This window comes from Hirundo rustica, chromosome 2, assembly GCF_015227805.2.
Source record: "Hirundo rustica isolate bHirRus1 chromosome 2, bHirRus1.pri.v3, whole genome shotgun sequence".
Classification (NCBI taxonomy): domain Eukaryota; kingdom Metazoa; phylum Chordata; class Aves; order Passeriformes; family Hirundinidae; genus Hirundo; species Hirundo rustica.
In genome coordinates this window covers 30,638,836-30,652,860 of record NC_053451.1, presented here as the reverse complement: position 1 = coordinate 30,652,860, position 14,025 = coordinate 30,638,836, and the positions used below count along the sequence as shown (strand labels likewise).

The 14,025-nt window shown below is 44.1% G+C and overlaps 1 protein-coding gene across 1 annotated transcript; it reads right to left on the bottom strand.

Annotated features, from left to right (window-relative positions):
- Positions 1 to 2,115: 2,115 nt before the first annotated feature.
- On the bottom strand, positions 2,116 to 10,919 carry KLRG1 (killer cell lectin like receptor G1). Its single transcript, XM_040055248.1, has 5 exons — positions 10,802 to 10,919; positions 5,933 to 6,025; positions 5,105 to 5,256; positions 3,179 to 3,282; positions 2,116 to 2,227 (listed from the first exon to the last, which is right to left on the bottom strand). The coding sequence occupies exons 1-5, from the start codon at positions 10,917 to 10,919 to the stop codon at positions 2,116 to 2,118; spliced, it is 579 nt and encodes a 192-aa protein (XP_039911182.1).
- Between the last annotated feature and the right edge of the window lie 3,106 nt (positions 10,920 to 14,025).

The window sequence follows — 14,025 nt, the reverse complement described above, 5'->3', positions numbered from 1 at the left end:
TCATTACAGACCTCATTCTGCCCTGCAGTGACCTGCATAGGAAAAAAAGAGGATAGTAGTGCATGTGCAATTTCCTTGGGGACTGCACAAAAGACAGCCCAGATTTGTGCTCTTCCTTCTGCATCTGATACCTAAAGATGGCTTTGCTTGCCCAAAAGGAATGTAACCCAGAAACATCTGCCTCATCCACAGAGAAGAGGATTTGTACATACGAGTTGGTCAAAGACTTTTTGAAGATGACAATTTACAGTGCAAATGGTCAGGAGCTGCACTGATGGAGCACAAACCCAACAGGATGAGATGCAGAACTGCACATGGCAGAGGGATCTAGATCTACCCTTTTTGTCAAAAAGCCAAACAGCTCACACGGGTCCCAAGCCAGCTCCTGATCATTAGGGCCTTGGTCAAAAATGTGCTCTGTAGCAAAAAACTGAAGAGAAATATTTTCAATCCATTCAGGCAAGGTAAACTAGACAAGCTCAGAGACATGCTCATCTCACCTACATATTATGACAACATGAGAAGCTGTTTCTCCAGTGATATTCTCTGGTAAGGTAACTGGTATGTTCCCTTCTACAGATGCTACCACCATCTTGTCAAAGCAAGCAAAGTGTTCAGCACTATTACATAGTGTCTGGCAACTTTCTAGGAATCAGGAACAACTATCCTTTGATAGTTGAATGGACTCTGGCACAGATAAAATGTGTTACCCAAAGTAACCCAGACAACCCAAGATAAAAACTCTCAAGATCTGACCTCCAATTACACTGCAGTTTTCACAGGTCTGCCTGTTGCAGTCATGATTATTGAAAAGCAGACCTGCCCTTGCTGTAAAACATTCTCACCTGAGACCCTCATCTCAGTGAACTCTATATGAGGCTCAGGAGGCATCCACTTAGCAAAGTATGCTAAGATCTGTAATTTTGTCATTATCTGCCTTGACACCTTAATGAGTAGCATCCTGTTAAGCAGATGGAAGACAATGCCGCTGGTAGCTGGAAAGGAGTTCCTGCAATTATAATAAAAATATGAAGCAAATATATGTAGTCTGAATTGAAATGCTGATGTTGGTTGTTGTGCTTCTATGATTGTAGGAATAAGATCTCTCCTCAGCCTTCTCTGTTTTAGAATAAACCATCCCAGCTGTCTCAGCCTCTCTGCAGAGGGGAGATGCTCCAGTCCTTTCATCATATTTGTAGCCATGTGTTGGACTCTCCAGTCTGTATGTCCATGTCTCTCTTGTACTGAGCAGCCCAGAACTGAAGACAGTACTCTCAAATATTCACTGTTTTTATGGCATTCAAACTCTGACCCTGTCTCTGCTCCATTTGAACTGAAAGATCCAGCAGTCTGTCCACTGCTTCCTCCATCTGCAGTAAGAAAAGGCAGAGGAGGGAGGAAAACAGGTTCTTGGTGGATTAAATAATTACACAGAATTAGCTGTATTCCTTTGACTCCAGAAGTCCAGTCTCTTGACTAGCTTGGTTAAACCTGCCTAATTCCTTCCAACAGAGAGAAAAAATGGCACAGGTACACACTTTTGGTCCAGTGCAGTCCTGGAGGTTTATTTTCATTGCTGGATTTACAGAAGCTGTAGTTTCATTTCACCCTCTTCTCTCCCACTCATACCACTGGGATGCAAAAGGAGAAGCTGCCACTGGGAGAAATATGTTTATGTGTTTCTGTCAATGAACAGCAGGCCTCATTTTCCTGGTCCTTCTGATATCAGACAATGGAGATGCAGGGAATGGAAATGAAATCTGATATTTAAGAGTGAGGAAAAATTACTAGGTCCCCCTCAGAGGTCTGAAGATACCTGCTGTGACAAAGCTTTTATTTGCTTTTATAGGATAAATAAGGGAAAGAGTAGGCCAGGGAATATGTCTCAGGTTTCATCTGGTCACAAACAGCAGTAACCCAACATTTGTAGACTGAGAATAAATCTATTGCTGAGAGTAAATCACCCTTATGGACAACAAACCTGTCCTTGTAAAACACTTTACCGAGGGTATGGAAAAGGCAAGCCCTTGCTTTTGTCTGAAACTTCAGTTTGCAGGACAATGATCAACTCATACCACTGATGAGGTCATTGCGAGATTAAAAAGCACATGGGATTTATCTAAGCGTTTTCTCACAGATCCATGGAGCCAAAACTTCACAGCTGGAGCCATAAAACTGATTTTTCTTCAGGGTAGCACAATTTTGCACAGGGCTGTTAGAGTGGACCCTGCAAGAAACATGAAACAGAAGTGAGAACGAAAGAAAATACTGAGATTGTCTCCTGGAGACAAGAAATTAAAAACATCTGATTTTGAAGGGTGTAGCCCAGAGAAAGAGAAACAACCTGGCCTCCAAAAGGCAGCTGTTAGAAAATAAAATGTATCCCAAAGAACGCATCTGCCACAGGTAAGTAATTTTGCCATCATAGAGCCCAATTCAGAATCAAACACAGACACAATTCCCTGCAGTGGCAGTGAGACCCACCAGCATGTGAGTGGCAGTGGTGAAAATCTCATGGAATGATCACTGCCTTCAAGGAGTTTGTAGGAACAGAAAGCTGGATTTATTCAGGGAACTAAGCCAAGTTCTCAGAGTACTGACCTGCTGACAGTGAGATCTTGGGCAAGATTTCCTTGCTGGAGAGGCTTTAGAAAATAACACATTGCCTTAACTGCCATAAAAAGGAAAGGGCCCAGGACAGTCACTGGAAAAAAACATGTTCTCTCACATGGAAAACACTGATTTTTTGTCCAAGTAAAGACTGAAATAAAATTAAGGTTCTGACTCTGGTTGGCACCAGTAGAGCAGGAAAGGGCTGGTTCCTTGCACCCAGTGACACCAGCATTCATCAGAATGGGTGCAAGGTGGCTAAACCCAGTAAAGCCACATGCCTTTCTGACCATCTGTATGCCGGTAAAAAAATTCTTGGTCTGAGCAGCTGGAGGGAAGTAGAGAGTGAGATACTAACACTCAACCTGCTTTTCACAGGGGCACGCCCTTACAAGGTGCAGGACAGTGAAAAGTGAACCCTGCTAACCTTAGTGCAGTACAGGTGACAGGAAGAAAAAAATCTGCCCAGGAAGAAAGCTCCTGACATCTGGAGGAGGAACTCTGGGTGTTCTGGAACACCGGGCAATCTGAATAAGCACTATTGTTTTTAAAACAGAATGAAACTCACTTGGCACCACTTAATACAGAGCCGTCCTCCCAAATCCATCCAGAGCTTGTATGGTTCCTCAGTCCAATCCAGTAATATACTTCTTGAAAATGCTTGAACAGATCCTAGAAATGATGATGAATTACAAAATTACTAATGAAAGCCAGCCTGAAAATGGAGATAAGGATAATTAAAGAGAACAGAGAGCAAGATACCTCCCCTCACACACTGTTCCTTAAGTGACTGACAGTACTGCTTCCAGTCGGACTCAGTGATCTCGATGAGTCCCTTCCTACTCTGCATATTCTGTGATTCTATGATTCTATGAACTGCATCTCAGTCTCCTGGAGTTTCCTGCACAGAGCTTTATGTAGGAAGGTATGCTATGAATATTAACACCCTACTATGCAGCTAACTAGCAAGCTAATATGAAGTATTATGAGTTAAAGGTAAAATCAGGGCAGGGTAGGGCAGGAAGTGCAGGCACTGACAGGTATGTGTAGCAAACCCAGTATAAAAGCTCTTTAAATTTCACACACATTTTCCTCCTATGTGTTTTCAATGTTCATTTCCATTTAGCTAACTTTTAACTTCTGATTATTGTTAAAAGGTGGAACCTGCAACAGAAATTCGGCCCTGAAGTAAATTCCCCATCCCCAACCCTCCTCCCCACAAAAAAGACAAAGCAAGAAGAGGTAAGTTTGTCTCGTCCACCTTTGCAACCAAAGAACAGCAGCCTTTCAGGGTTATGGCAGGGCTCCGTCCTTATCCCCTGCTGCCATAAACAAAGCTTCAGAGAAGACATCTTCAGAGAGAAACATTAACAAAGCTGGCTTGGTAAAGTTGTGGGAATAGGATCAGCTTTAGAAGTGTTGCTGGTGGTTTGGAGATGTCTGTGCTTCCCTAGCACTTGGAGGTCAAGCAATCACAGCCTTTGCAGTACAAGGCAATGATAGCTATGAAAGTCTTGCTTACATGGGTGGGTCTGGGCAGGGATAATGGGTGACACTCTAGAAGCAGAGATGGTAGTAAGAAAGCAGCAGGAACAGGAAGGCTTTCTTCAGGCTGAGAAAAGGATAAGCTGGGGAAGATGCCTATTCTCAAAGAGTCAGGATTTTTCTAAGCAAATGTGAGAGCCTGGTATGTACTCCCAGTCAAGCAGAGACCTGGCTTTGTAATCCTCCAGAGAACATCACACAATGCAACTTCTGTCCAGGAACTGGAAGCTGTCCACGTTCATTGGACCTGAGCTAATAAGCCCAGGCTTGAGCAAAACCAGATCAAGATTTCTGCTCTACTTAAGCAGATGTGCCTCAGCGCCCCAGTGGTCAGCACTACCCATTTCTCTAGTGACCAGACATGCCCCTGCCCCCAGAGAGCACCTGCAGTGGAACACACAGTTCCTTATTTCACCAGCACAATCGAGGTGTTTCAACAGAGAGAGGAAGTAAGCATTGAAAAGAGACTGAGAAAGAAATATCTAAGCATGAACACAGGGAATGGCATGGGTCACTGAGCAGGAGAAGCTGGAGCAGTCACAGGGAGGAGAAGCATTGCTTTTGCAAAGGAAGCATACCTTGAGAGTGGGGATTTATCAGTTTGTAGGCAATGAATACAATGACTGCTCAGTCCCATGGTCATTTCCTGTAATCATTCATATCAGCCTTATTGGGAATAGGAGAGGAGGTGAAGAGGAGCAGAGGAGAAGGCTGTCACCTACCATCCTTCATAGGATGATTCTGAGTACTTGACAGTGACCCTCATCTCTCCCTTCTCCCCTTTGCTTCTCTGCTTCCTGCAAACTTTGTGATGTGTAACATCACAGTCGTAAATTCTTCCTCTCCTTTAAAACCAAAATATTGCTGAAGTGATAGCCCTGCTTGTATGTCAGCAACTTAGGTATATGCAAAGAAATGGGAGATCCTCGAAGCCAAAGAAAACCATTACCATCTCCCAGGTATCACTGATCACTAGGAGATGAGCTCCCTGTGCCCGGCAGGATTCCTGACTGGAATTCCAGTCCTTCTTCTCCATGGAGAAGGAGTAGCAGCTCCCTCTGTAGGCCACCCACTGTTGAGGGCAGTGTGGGTGGCAGTCACCTGTAAAGAAGTCAAAATACTTGTACTCTTCTCTACCATTAACCAGCAGAAACACTTGTCAGCAAGGACCTACTGAGAAAAAATACATTTAGATAGTTGAAATTCAGGAAACTCAAATCAGGACAAGACTCTGAAAATAACAGTATAATTTCAAAATCTTACAATAGTCACATGCACTTTGATGCTGGTGGCAAGAATTCACACACTCGTCCCGCCCCCAGGTTTCCACTGAGCCACTCAGATACCCAATAATACCCAACTGGCTATCTGAAAACAGATCACACTCTGTGGGTACGGTGTGATCACGTCCCACCTTAGGTGGGTGGATTTTAAGCAGCTGACAGTAAGCTCCTCCACACAGTCTAGCACCATCTGCATGCATGCAAATACATTACTATTCGTTCTACAGTATACCACTACATCTACCAGGCAAGTCTACAAAGACTTTTCAATATGCTTAACTGTTCTTTGCCATAGGATCTGAACTGGGTTTCGTGGAGTCTTCATGAGGAATATATTCTTCAAAATATTCTGGATAGGCAATGGGTACATAAAGCTGGTAGAAACCTAGAACAGCTGCTGGTTTCAACTCCATATAAAGGAGTTTCTGTGGTTAGATGTGTTGCTGGTCCTTTGCTGTTGGTTGCTCATGCTCAGCAGCCCTTTGTGCACTTACTCATCTTCCAAATCAAAGCAACTGCTAGGGAGATGCTCAGTGTCCCAAAGCCTATGGCCAAGCCCTTCAGAACTGCTGACCACAGACAGGGAGCTGTAAAAGAGAAAAGAAACCAGAGTGAACAGAAGCCACATGAAAAATGACTGTAGTTTTACATAGTTTGCCTGTGTCCTGGGCATTTTCACAAGGAACTGCACTATTTAGAGCATCATGTCTGTATACACTCTGCACATGGCAGACATCACTGTCCCTGCCCAGACAAACTGGGGCCTCCCCATGACCCTGCCCATCAGCCCAGGGCCCCATTTCAGCTGAGTTTGGGGCCACCAGTTCCTGTCTGAACTTCCCAGGGGGTACCTTTCTCCACATCAGCCACAGCTCTGCCCCTGCCTGGCCACAGAGCCTGCAGCTCCAGCCTCTGTGGTGGCTGACCCCAGCAGAGGAAGCACCGACCACAAGTGAGCTGGAGCCACCTAGGCGCCATGCGGCACCTCATGCTGGCAGGAGCCTCCCAACAAATCCACTCCTGCCTCAGCATTGAAGCCTGGGGTGGAAACCAGAGAGCTGCTTTGCTACAGCCACCATCTTCCAGCTTACATGTAGAAAGAAATCCAGAGCTTTTCCCCCTGCTCTCCCAGCAACAACAGGTTTAATCTCAGCATCCTGTTCACAGGCTTAGACACATGGTCATGCTACATCTTCCCAGGATACTCCCAAGGCAGTTCCACATTTTCATCTTCCATGGTGGGGTGGCAGGATGCAGGATGGGTACACCTGCCCTGAAGACCTTGGGACATCTCCCCCTTTACACTTCCACCACCACTGTTTGCTGCTCACCAGCTGCCAGCGTCACAGAGTGAGCCTTTGGGGCAGCTTCCACTGTAACCCAACACAGCTTACTTTCAAAGGGCTGGTCAGGACTGGCCTGTAGAGGTCTGCTTATGTACAGAACGACATGTTAACCCCCAGGCTACGTGTTGCCTTCTCCGTTGCCATCTCCTGGAGCTGCGTTTGACCTGAGAGCCATTAGCTTTGCATAAAACATTTGAAATCTCAGCACTGAAATCTCTGCTCTCCCAGACAGAAGAGAGGGTGACACTTACTGATGAGCGGCAGGGGAGTTTGGTTTGCTTGTTTTATTAATCTCAGTACGATAGCTGCACAGACAACAGCACTTTTCAAGAAGCAGTAAATGTGCAGTTAACTTTTGTACCACATCCTGCTCTTATGATGTTCCAGAGATTTCTACCCAAATCTAGTGACAAAATCCCCATGGATCTCATGAAATTTGAGGTGCTTCTCTCTTGGTCATGTCACAAGAGCCAAAGAAACACATTTTATATCTTGGTGGAGGTTGAAAACAAATGCAGATCACATATGAAGAATATTGTCAGAAAGACAAAGAAAGTCAGTGCTAAAACAGAAGGTAAAGGGACTCCACTTAAAAACAAGAACATATCCTTTAAACATTGGAAGCTTGGTCCAAATACAGAAAGTAGACCAGATCAGTAAATTAATAAAAAATAATTTATTTTGATCTTGAGCAGTTTGCAGGCTCACTTATGTTAAGGCCAGTTTCTCATCTATAGTAACACACTTAGGCCTGTGGTTTTACTTAGAAGAAGTTTCTAAGATAACAAGCGAGATCATGAGGGAGCACTGTTGTAAGCATCATTCTTCTAGTAGAAAGATCTTTTCTAAGATAGAGGTTTTCTCACGTTTCCTGAAGCTTGTAGGATCTTCTAGCTGTTCCAAACATAGTTTAAAAATAGAAAAAAATCTTATTTTTTAAAATCATTTTTACATAACAAAACTCCATCTCTTTTCAGAGACAAAATACAGAAAGACTTTTCAGTTAAAACCTACTCCTCAGCTTCACATAAAGGGACAACGGGAGAACTGAAGGACTTGGGCTGGGTCTGGGACTTAAACTTGACTCAGCTCTCTATTCCTCTTGTTTGTATCCCTGGGAGCTTGAGTTTTGTCATCAGATTAGGCCTCAAGAGAATGAAATCAGCCCGAGGTTAAGGGGTAGGGTGGAGGTTTTTCTCTGCAGATTACAACTGAAAACTTGGCAAGAGGGGATAAACATCTGATGAAACATAACTCCTGGTTCTGAGATCACATTTGTACTGTTGTTTTCCTTTCTCTCTTGCCTCTCCAAAGAAGCTGTCTCCTGCATCCTTCAGATCACTCACATTTTAGGGAAATCTGCCAGGACAAGGCAACCCGGATGGCAGTCTGCGAAATGGTTAATTCTGAAATGTCAGCACCGGGCACGGAGCTGGTGCCTCCTGGCAATGAATAGAGCAGTTCACTCTCTATTGTTTCAAACCAGCTCAGAAAAAAGGGAATGATTCATCATCAAAATAAAATCCCAGGGCACCTCCACAACTCCAGCAGTGGGAGAGTCATTAAAGTTCATAAAAATGAAAAAAATACGGCATTAGATAATTTTGGAAGGGAAAAAAAAAAAAAAAAGCGAAATGGGAAAACAGGAATTGTTGGAGGTGAATTTAAACTGCACTTGAACTGCAGAGATCAACCCGGAGAAGTGGAATAAAGTATTTCACAAATCAGGATTTTTACCTGCTGCAAAAAGGAGTTCCTGCAGTTTACACATTTTAAAACCCATTCAGGGGTTTCTGTTTGATCCTCAGCCCCTGAACGACAAGTGAAGCTGTTGTAGGAGTGGATGGGAGAAATACCCAAGATGAGTTTGAAACAGGAGGAAAATCTAAAAGGAGCATCCAGACATATTTCCATGTAGCTGTCTGATGAACTGTGGAAGAGTCTGTCCAAGGGGGGAAGTGGACTGCTGGATATTTAATGTAAATAAAAAAACACAGTAAATATCCAGTTAATAACTTTCTGTGTACAAAACACCCCAAAAGGTCTCTTGGTGCTCTGGAGAAATGACTCTGATACTCTCCATTCATTTGCAAGCAACATGACTCAATATTTTTAGGTTTGTGAGTCCAGATTCAGTTCAAAAAGTGAAAGCTGTTAGCATTTTACAATTCAACTCATCAAGGAAAAACTGAAGAATGTCATGGCACTGTCCCAAATAGCTGCCCTCAGCTCCTGCCTACCTCAGTATGGGAGCAGCATGACTAGCTAGAGCCAAGAAGGAGAATTTGAGATACAAGGGTTCTGTCCTTGGCTGTGGCACAGACCTGGTTATTGCTGCTACTACAAGCACACTACACAGGCTAACACTGTCTTAAGTGACTGCTGTACTGACATTCTGGTAATGCAGCATATCTGAAGCTCTCTGGAAGCCAAACAGAAGAAACAACCAGGGCAACTCTTCATTTTTGAGGAGTTCATAAGCAACAAAACCTGTTGGTTTGACTGGAAGACTGATCTACACACCCGTGATACTGTGCCTACAAAGTCTGCAAGGGTGTGTTTATGAACAGAGGAAAAACACGAGAACACATCTCTCAGTAGTGATGGAGGCAGGGACAGAGTCGAACATAAAGACCTTCCAATGAAAAGTACTTAAAATGAGCTCTTTAGGGATCTCTTTCATCCCGAAAAGACCTGAGAAATAATCAAATAATGTGCACAAAAAGTGTGTTCAAGTGTCAGCTTCCTTATTTTCATCTGTCTGACCATAGCTCAAAAAGGTGAGGTTCCATAAAAGAGTGTGGAGAGATGTTAAAAAGGAAAAGGCAAACATCTCAAGAGGACATCAGTTAATCCCCTTTCAACAGGGTGGGGGTGAATAGGAATGGCAGGGAATTAAAGGATGTTACTGTGTTTTCTGATGTGACAGAAAACACAATTTCTCGTGAAAAAATATGCAAAAGTAAGACCGACTTCCAAACAGATGGAGTGTGAGTACCAGATAGGAACTGGGGAGTTTCTGTGCTGGCTTTGTTTCCACAGTGAAGCAAGTGACCAGGCAGCAGTAAACACCACAGGTATACAAAATTATTCTGATCAGGGTATAGAAATCTTGTATCTCACAGTGATAATCCCCTTGGCTGTAACACCTCTGAAAATTTAAAGTCAACCATTGGTGCGGCAGCCAATGCAACAGAACTCATCTAAGGCACGCTGACATTTCATAAAACCATAGAATGATTTGGGTTGTAAAGGACCCTAAGCTCATCTGCTTCCAACCCCTCCACCATTTTGCAGGAAGGAAATATTTACAAAGAATGATCACCAATGAAAAGTTTGACTCTCTGAAGGTGGTATTTCTCAACTAAGCTGCCAGAGGAATTGCTCAGTGTAACATTAGAAGGTCTAATCTGGGGTAATGGAGAGGAAATAAGGAAAGAAAAAAATTAAGGAAAGCACTAAGAAAATCTTCCTGATAGTAAAGTGCTCTGAAGAACTGTTTCATGGCAAAAGCTGAAAATATGCTCACTGGGAGGTATGTAACACTAGAACACAGAAAGCAGGAAAAAATCACAAAAGAATCCTGCATAGCCCCACGGGAGAGAGGCTGGATGATCTCATACGCTTTCTCTGTCTCTGATCTCCGATTAACATGCACCTCTAATTTATCTGTATTCGCATCTTGCCTGCCCTTCAAAGAACTATTGCTCACAACTTCTTGGTGCTGACAAGCAGTTGTTTAAAGCGACTTTAAACCAGTTTTGAAGAAAAGGATGCCTGGGTTGAATGCCCAGGAGTAGACACTGAAGGAGGTCGGTGAGAGAGAGGGGAAAAATTCTGGTTCTCTAACTCGTCAGCTTTTGTCACATTAAAATATCCACAGCAATTTTAGAACCAAAGCAACAGCTCTCTAAGCTGGCACTCAGAGTCCGTGGCCAGTTCAGAGTGTTTCTGTTAAATCTTGCTCTCATTTAAAGTAAAATTTTTCATTGACCTACCTCATCCATCTTTCCTCACCTCTTTTCTCCTGTGGAGCTTTGGCCCTTGGCAGAGGCGTCTGAGAGAATTTGACAGAAGCATATGTTACTTCCTCGCTCTCAACAGCTGCAGAAATTTCTGATCTGCTTGCCTCCATGCCAAAGCAGAGTGTGCACAAAAAGATGTTTCGATCAGGCTGTTGAACAACAGGGCTTAACGCCTATGAAACAGGAAACTTGAGGCTATATTCAGAAGACAAGAAATGTGAAGCTGCTACCTTAATCTCCAGCTGCTAAAGGTAACCAAATTTACAACGGAACGGAGAGCAGTGGAACTGCAGCAGCTTTCATTTTCTAACCTGATGGAGGATGTCCCAAGAACAGCTGCTAATGGAAAAGGCGATTAATCACTTAGTTCAAGGGTATTCTAATTGTTGCCAATGCAAGAGGGTGTGGTTGCACCGATGCAGCAGTTGGGAGGATTCGTGCTGCTCTGAGGAGCTCCCTTCAGGGCAGAAGCAGCGAGATAGTGACAGTACAAGATAAAAAGGGTGAATATGAGAGCACAGGTGAAAAGTGGGATGAGCAATGGCTACAGCAAACTGGCAGCCGAACTGCTGTCAAACAAGAAGTAGAGGTGGACAGCATGGGTTTGAAAAGGAAGCCTTTGGACAGTTCCACTTTGGACTAGGAACTCTGTCTATGCCCAATACTGGCGTTACTGTGCTTGAGACACAAGGCAGGCACTGAGAGCTGGCATTCCTCAGGTCCCTCCAAGTCACCATCTCCACAGCATCAGTACAAGGGAGACAGGGACGTACTGAGGAGAATCTGTCAAAGGGGCACAAAGAGGATAAAGGGACCACACCTTCTGTCCTTGGAGGAAAGACTGAGAGGTCTGGGACTGTTTGACCTGGAGAAAAGACTTCTTGGTTAGGATTCAATTAATGTATATAAATACCTGAAGGGAGGGTACAAGAAGAGTCAAACTCATCAATGGTGCCCAGTGACGGGACAAAAGGCCATGGGCACAAACTGAAAGACAGAAGGTGTTACCTCTGAACATCAGGAAACACATTTTTACGTGAGGGTGACTGAAAACTGACAGAGGTTGGCCAGAGAGGTTGTGGTGTGTTCTTCATTGGAGAGCGGCCTGGACACAGTCCTGGGTTGTAGGTGGACCAGGTTGTAGGTAGTGTGGCTTGAGCAGGGGGTTGGACCAGATGACCTTGAAAGGTCCTTCCCCAACTCAACCATTTAGTGATTCTGTGGTCAGCCACAAAAGGAAAGGCTACTTTTCTTTTGAAGAACTGACCATTGATGAGAAGTGTTCAAGTTGTGCCAGAGGAGGCTTAGATCGGATATTGGCAAAAATTTCTTCACCAAAAGGGTTATGAGGCACTGGGATGAGCTGCACAGGGAAGCAAGTGGTTGAGTCACCATCCCTGAAAGTATTTTTAAAAGATGCAGATGTGAAGCTTAGGGACATGGTTTAATGCTGGGCTTGCCAGTGTCAGGTCAATGGTTGGACTCAATGATCTTCTGGGTCTTTTCCAACCTCAAAGATTCTGTGACTCTGTGGTGGGGAGTACTGATGCTTCCAGCACCCCGAGAAATCTCTTAGCTGCATGGTTGGCTGGTTTTTGTTTTAATCCACATTCTGATCCCTTCCGTTTCGTGCTCACAATGGGGATATTGGTCAGGCTCAGGCTGCACTTCTTCGGCACAGTACACTACAGTTAATTTCCAATAATTGTTTGGGCATGCTTAACAAAGGAGTTAAGATGATCGCTGCCTCCAGGAGGGATGATTGTTCCCCCTTCTGGTGACATGTTCTAAATTCAAGAAATTACTGCATGCGAGGATGCTTACCTGACAGAGAGGCCAATTTGTTACAATGGACATGTCGGGGAAGGGGTTATATATTTCTGCAAATTCCTCCACTTGCCTATAAGGGTGGCACATTGCACCCGCAAGATCCCTTCCAATCCTAGGTAGGGCCTGTGGGCAGCAAGATAGGGAGTGTGTGCTTGAAAGGAAGGGGAAGGCATAAGACATCAGAGCAAGACAAGAGGCAGAAAGTCTCTCCTAAATGCTTCAAATGAATAATAGAGAAGTCTAAAAAGAGCTCTCAAGCTCAGAGAGAATTTGCTATTCTCACAAGGGAATACAGTCTTTAGCTGGGAATACAATCTGTATAACTGAAAACTAACAGGATTCAGATACACCTTAAGTGTCCAGATCTGCTTTTGTCCCTGCTTTGTGTTTCTTTGGTAGATTCTCTTCAATATGTCCATGTTCTGTCATACTTTGTAATAAAGGTGTCTCTCCCAGCTCCTGCCAGTTTTGTCACGTTTTAAGTGCCCAGGCTGCCTGCTGGCCCAGAGTGATCACAAAGACAGCACTATTTGTGAAGAACTGGAAAAGTGAAAGCTGGTGGGAAAGAATTAAGAGCTCTGCTTTCATGTGGTTCACTTTTTTTTTTTTCTTTTTTTCTTTTCTAATATCAGCAGTAAGTTGAGTTCTTTAGACAGGAAGTCGAAAGGGAAGGATCATACTGTAGAAGGTGTGAGGGCAGGTCTCAGATATTATCTAAGTGTGAATAAATAGATCTAACTTCTGCAGCTGTGCCATACTGTCAGTATGGAGTCACAGCAGGACTAAATCAGCGAGTTTTCCAGGAGCCAGCAGCACTTCTTCCCTGGTTCTTCACTACTGAAGCAGCATACCGTGAGGAAAACTCCCAAATTTCTCTCAAACAAGTACCTTCTCCAGTATGTCAGTACATTCACTAAATGCAGTATTTTTTTCTTAATTAGAGGATGCAAAAGCCTCAGAACTCTGGCAAAGAACATCTACCCCTTCCAGTAATAGATTCCTGGAAAGTGGATGTGCTCTGGGAGCACATCATAAGGAGAGAGATATCTTTTGAACAGGTCAGTCTCACACCTCACATTTATAGCTTAATGACATTCAAGATGCCCAACCACACTAATAACCTTTGTGTGTTGAACCTGGAATTCCTCTATGGTGGCAAAACCTGCAGGAGTTGGGGGAGGCGCCTTTATTCCAAAGTATAACAACAAAACACGGAGAGAATCCACCAGAGACACAAAGTGGGGGAAAAAATCAGAACGACCAAGACCACCAAGCAGTTTTGTGAAGAGGTCGAGACCCCTTGCTCGTGCAACACAGGTCACTCTGGAGGCCCCTGGTGGAGATGGCAAAGCCCAGCGACACAGGGACTGCCATCGTCTCCGGCAG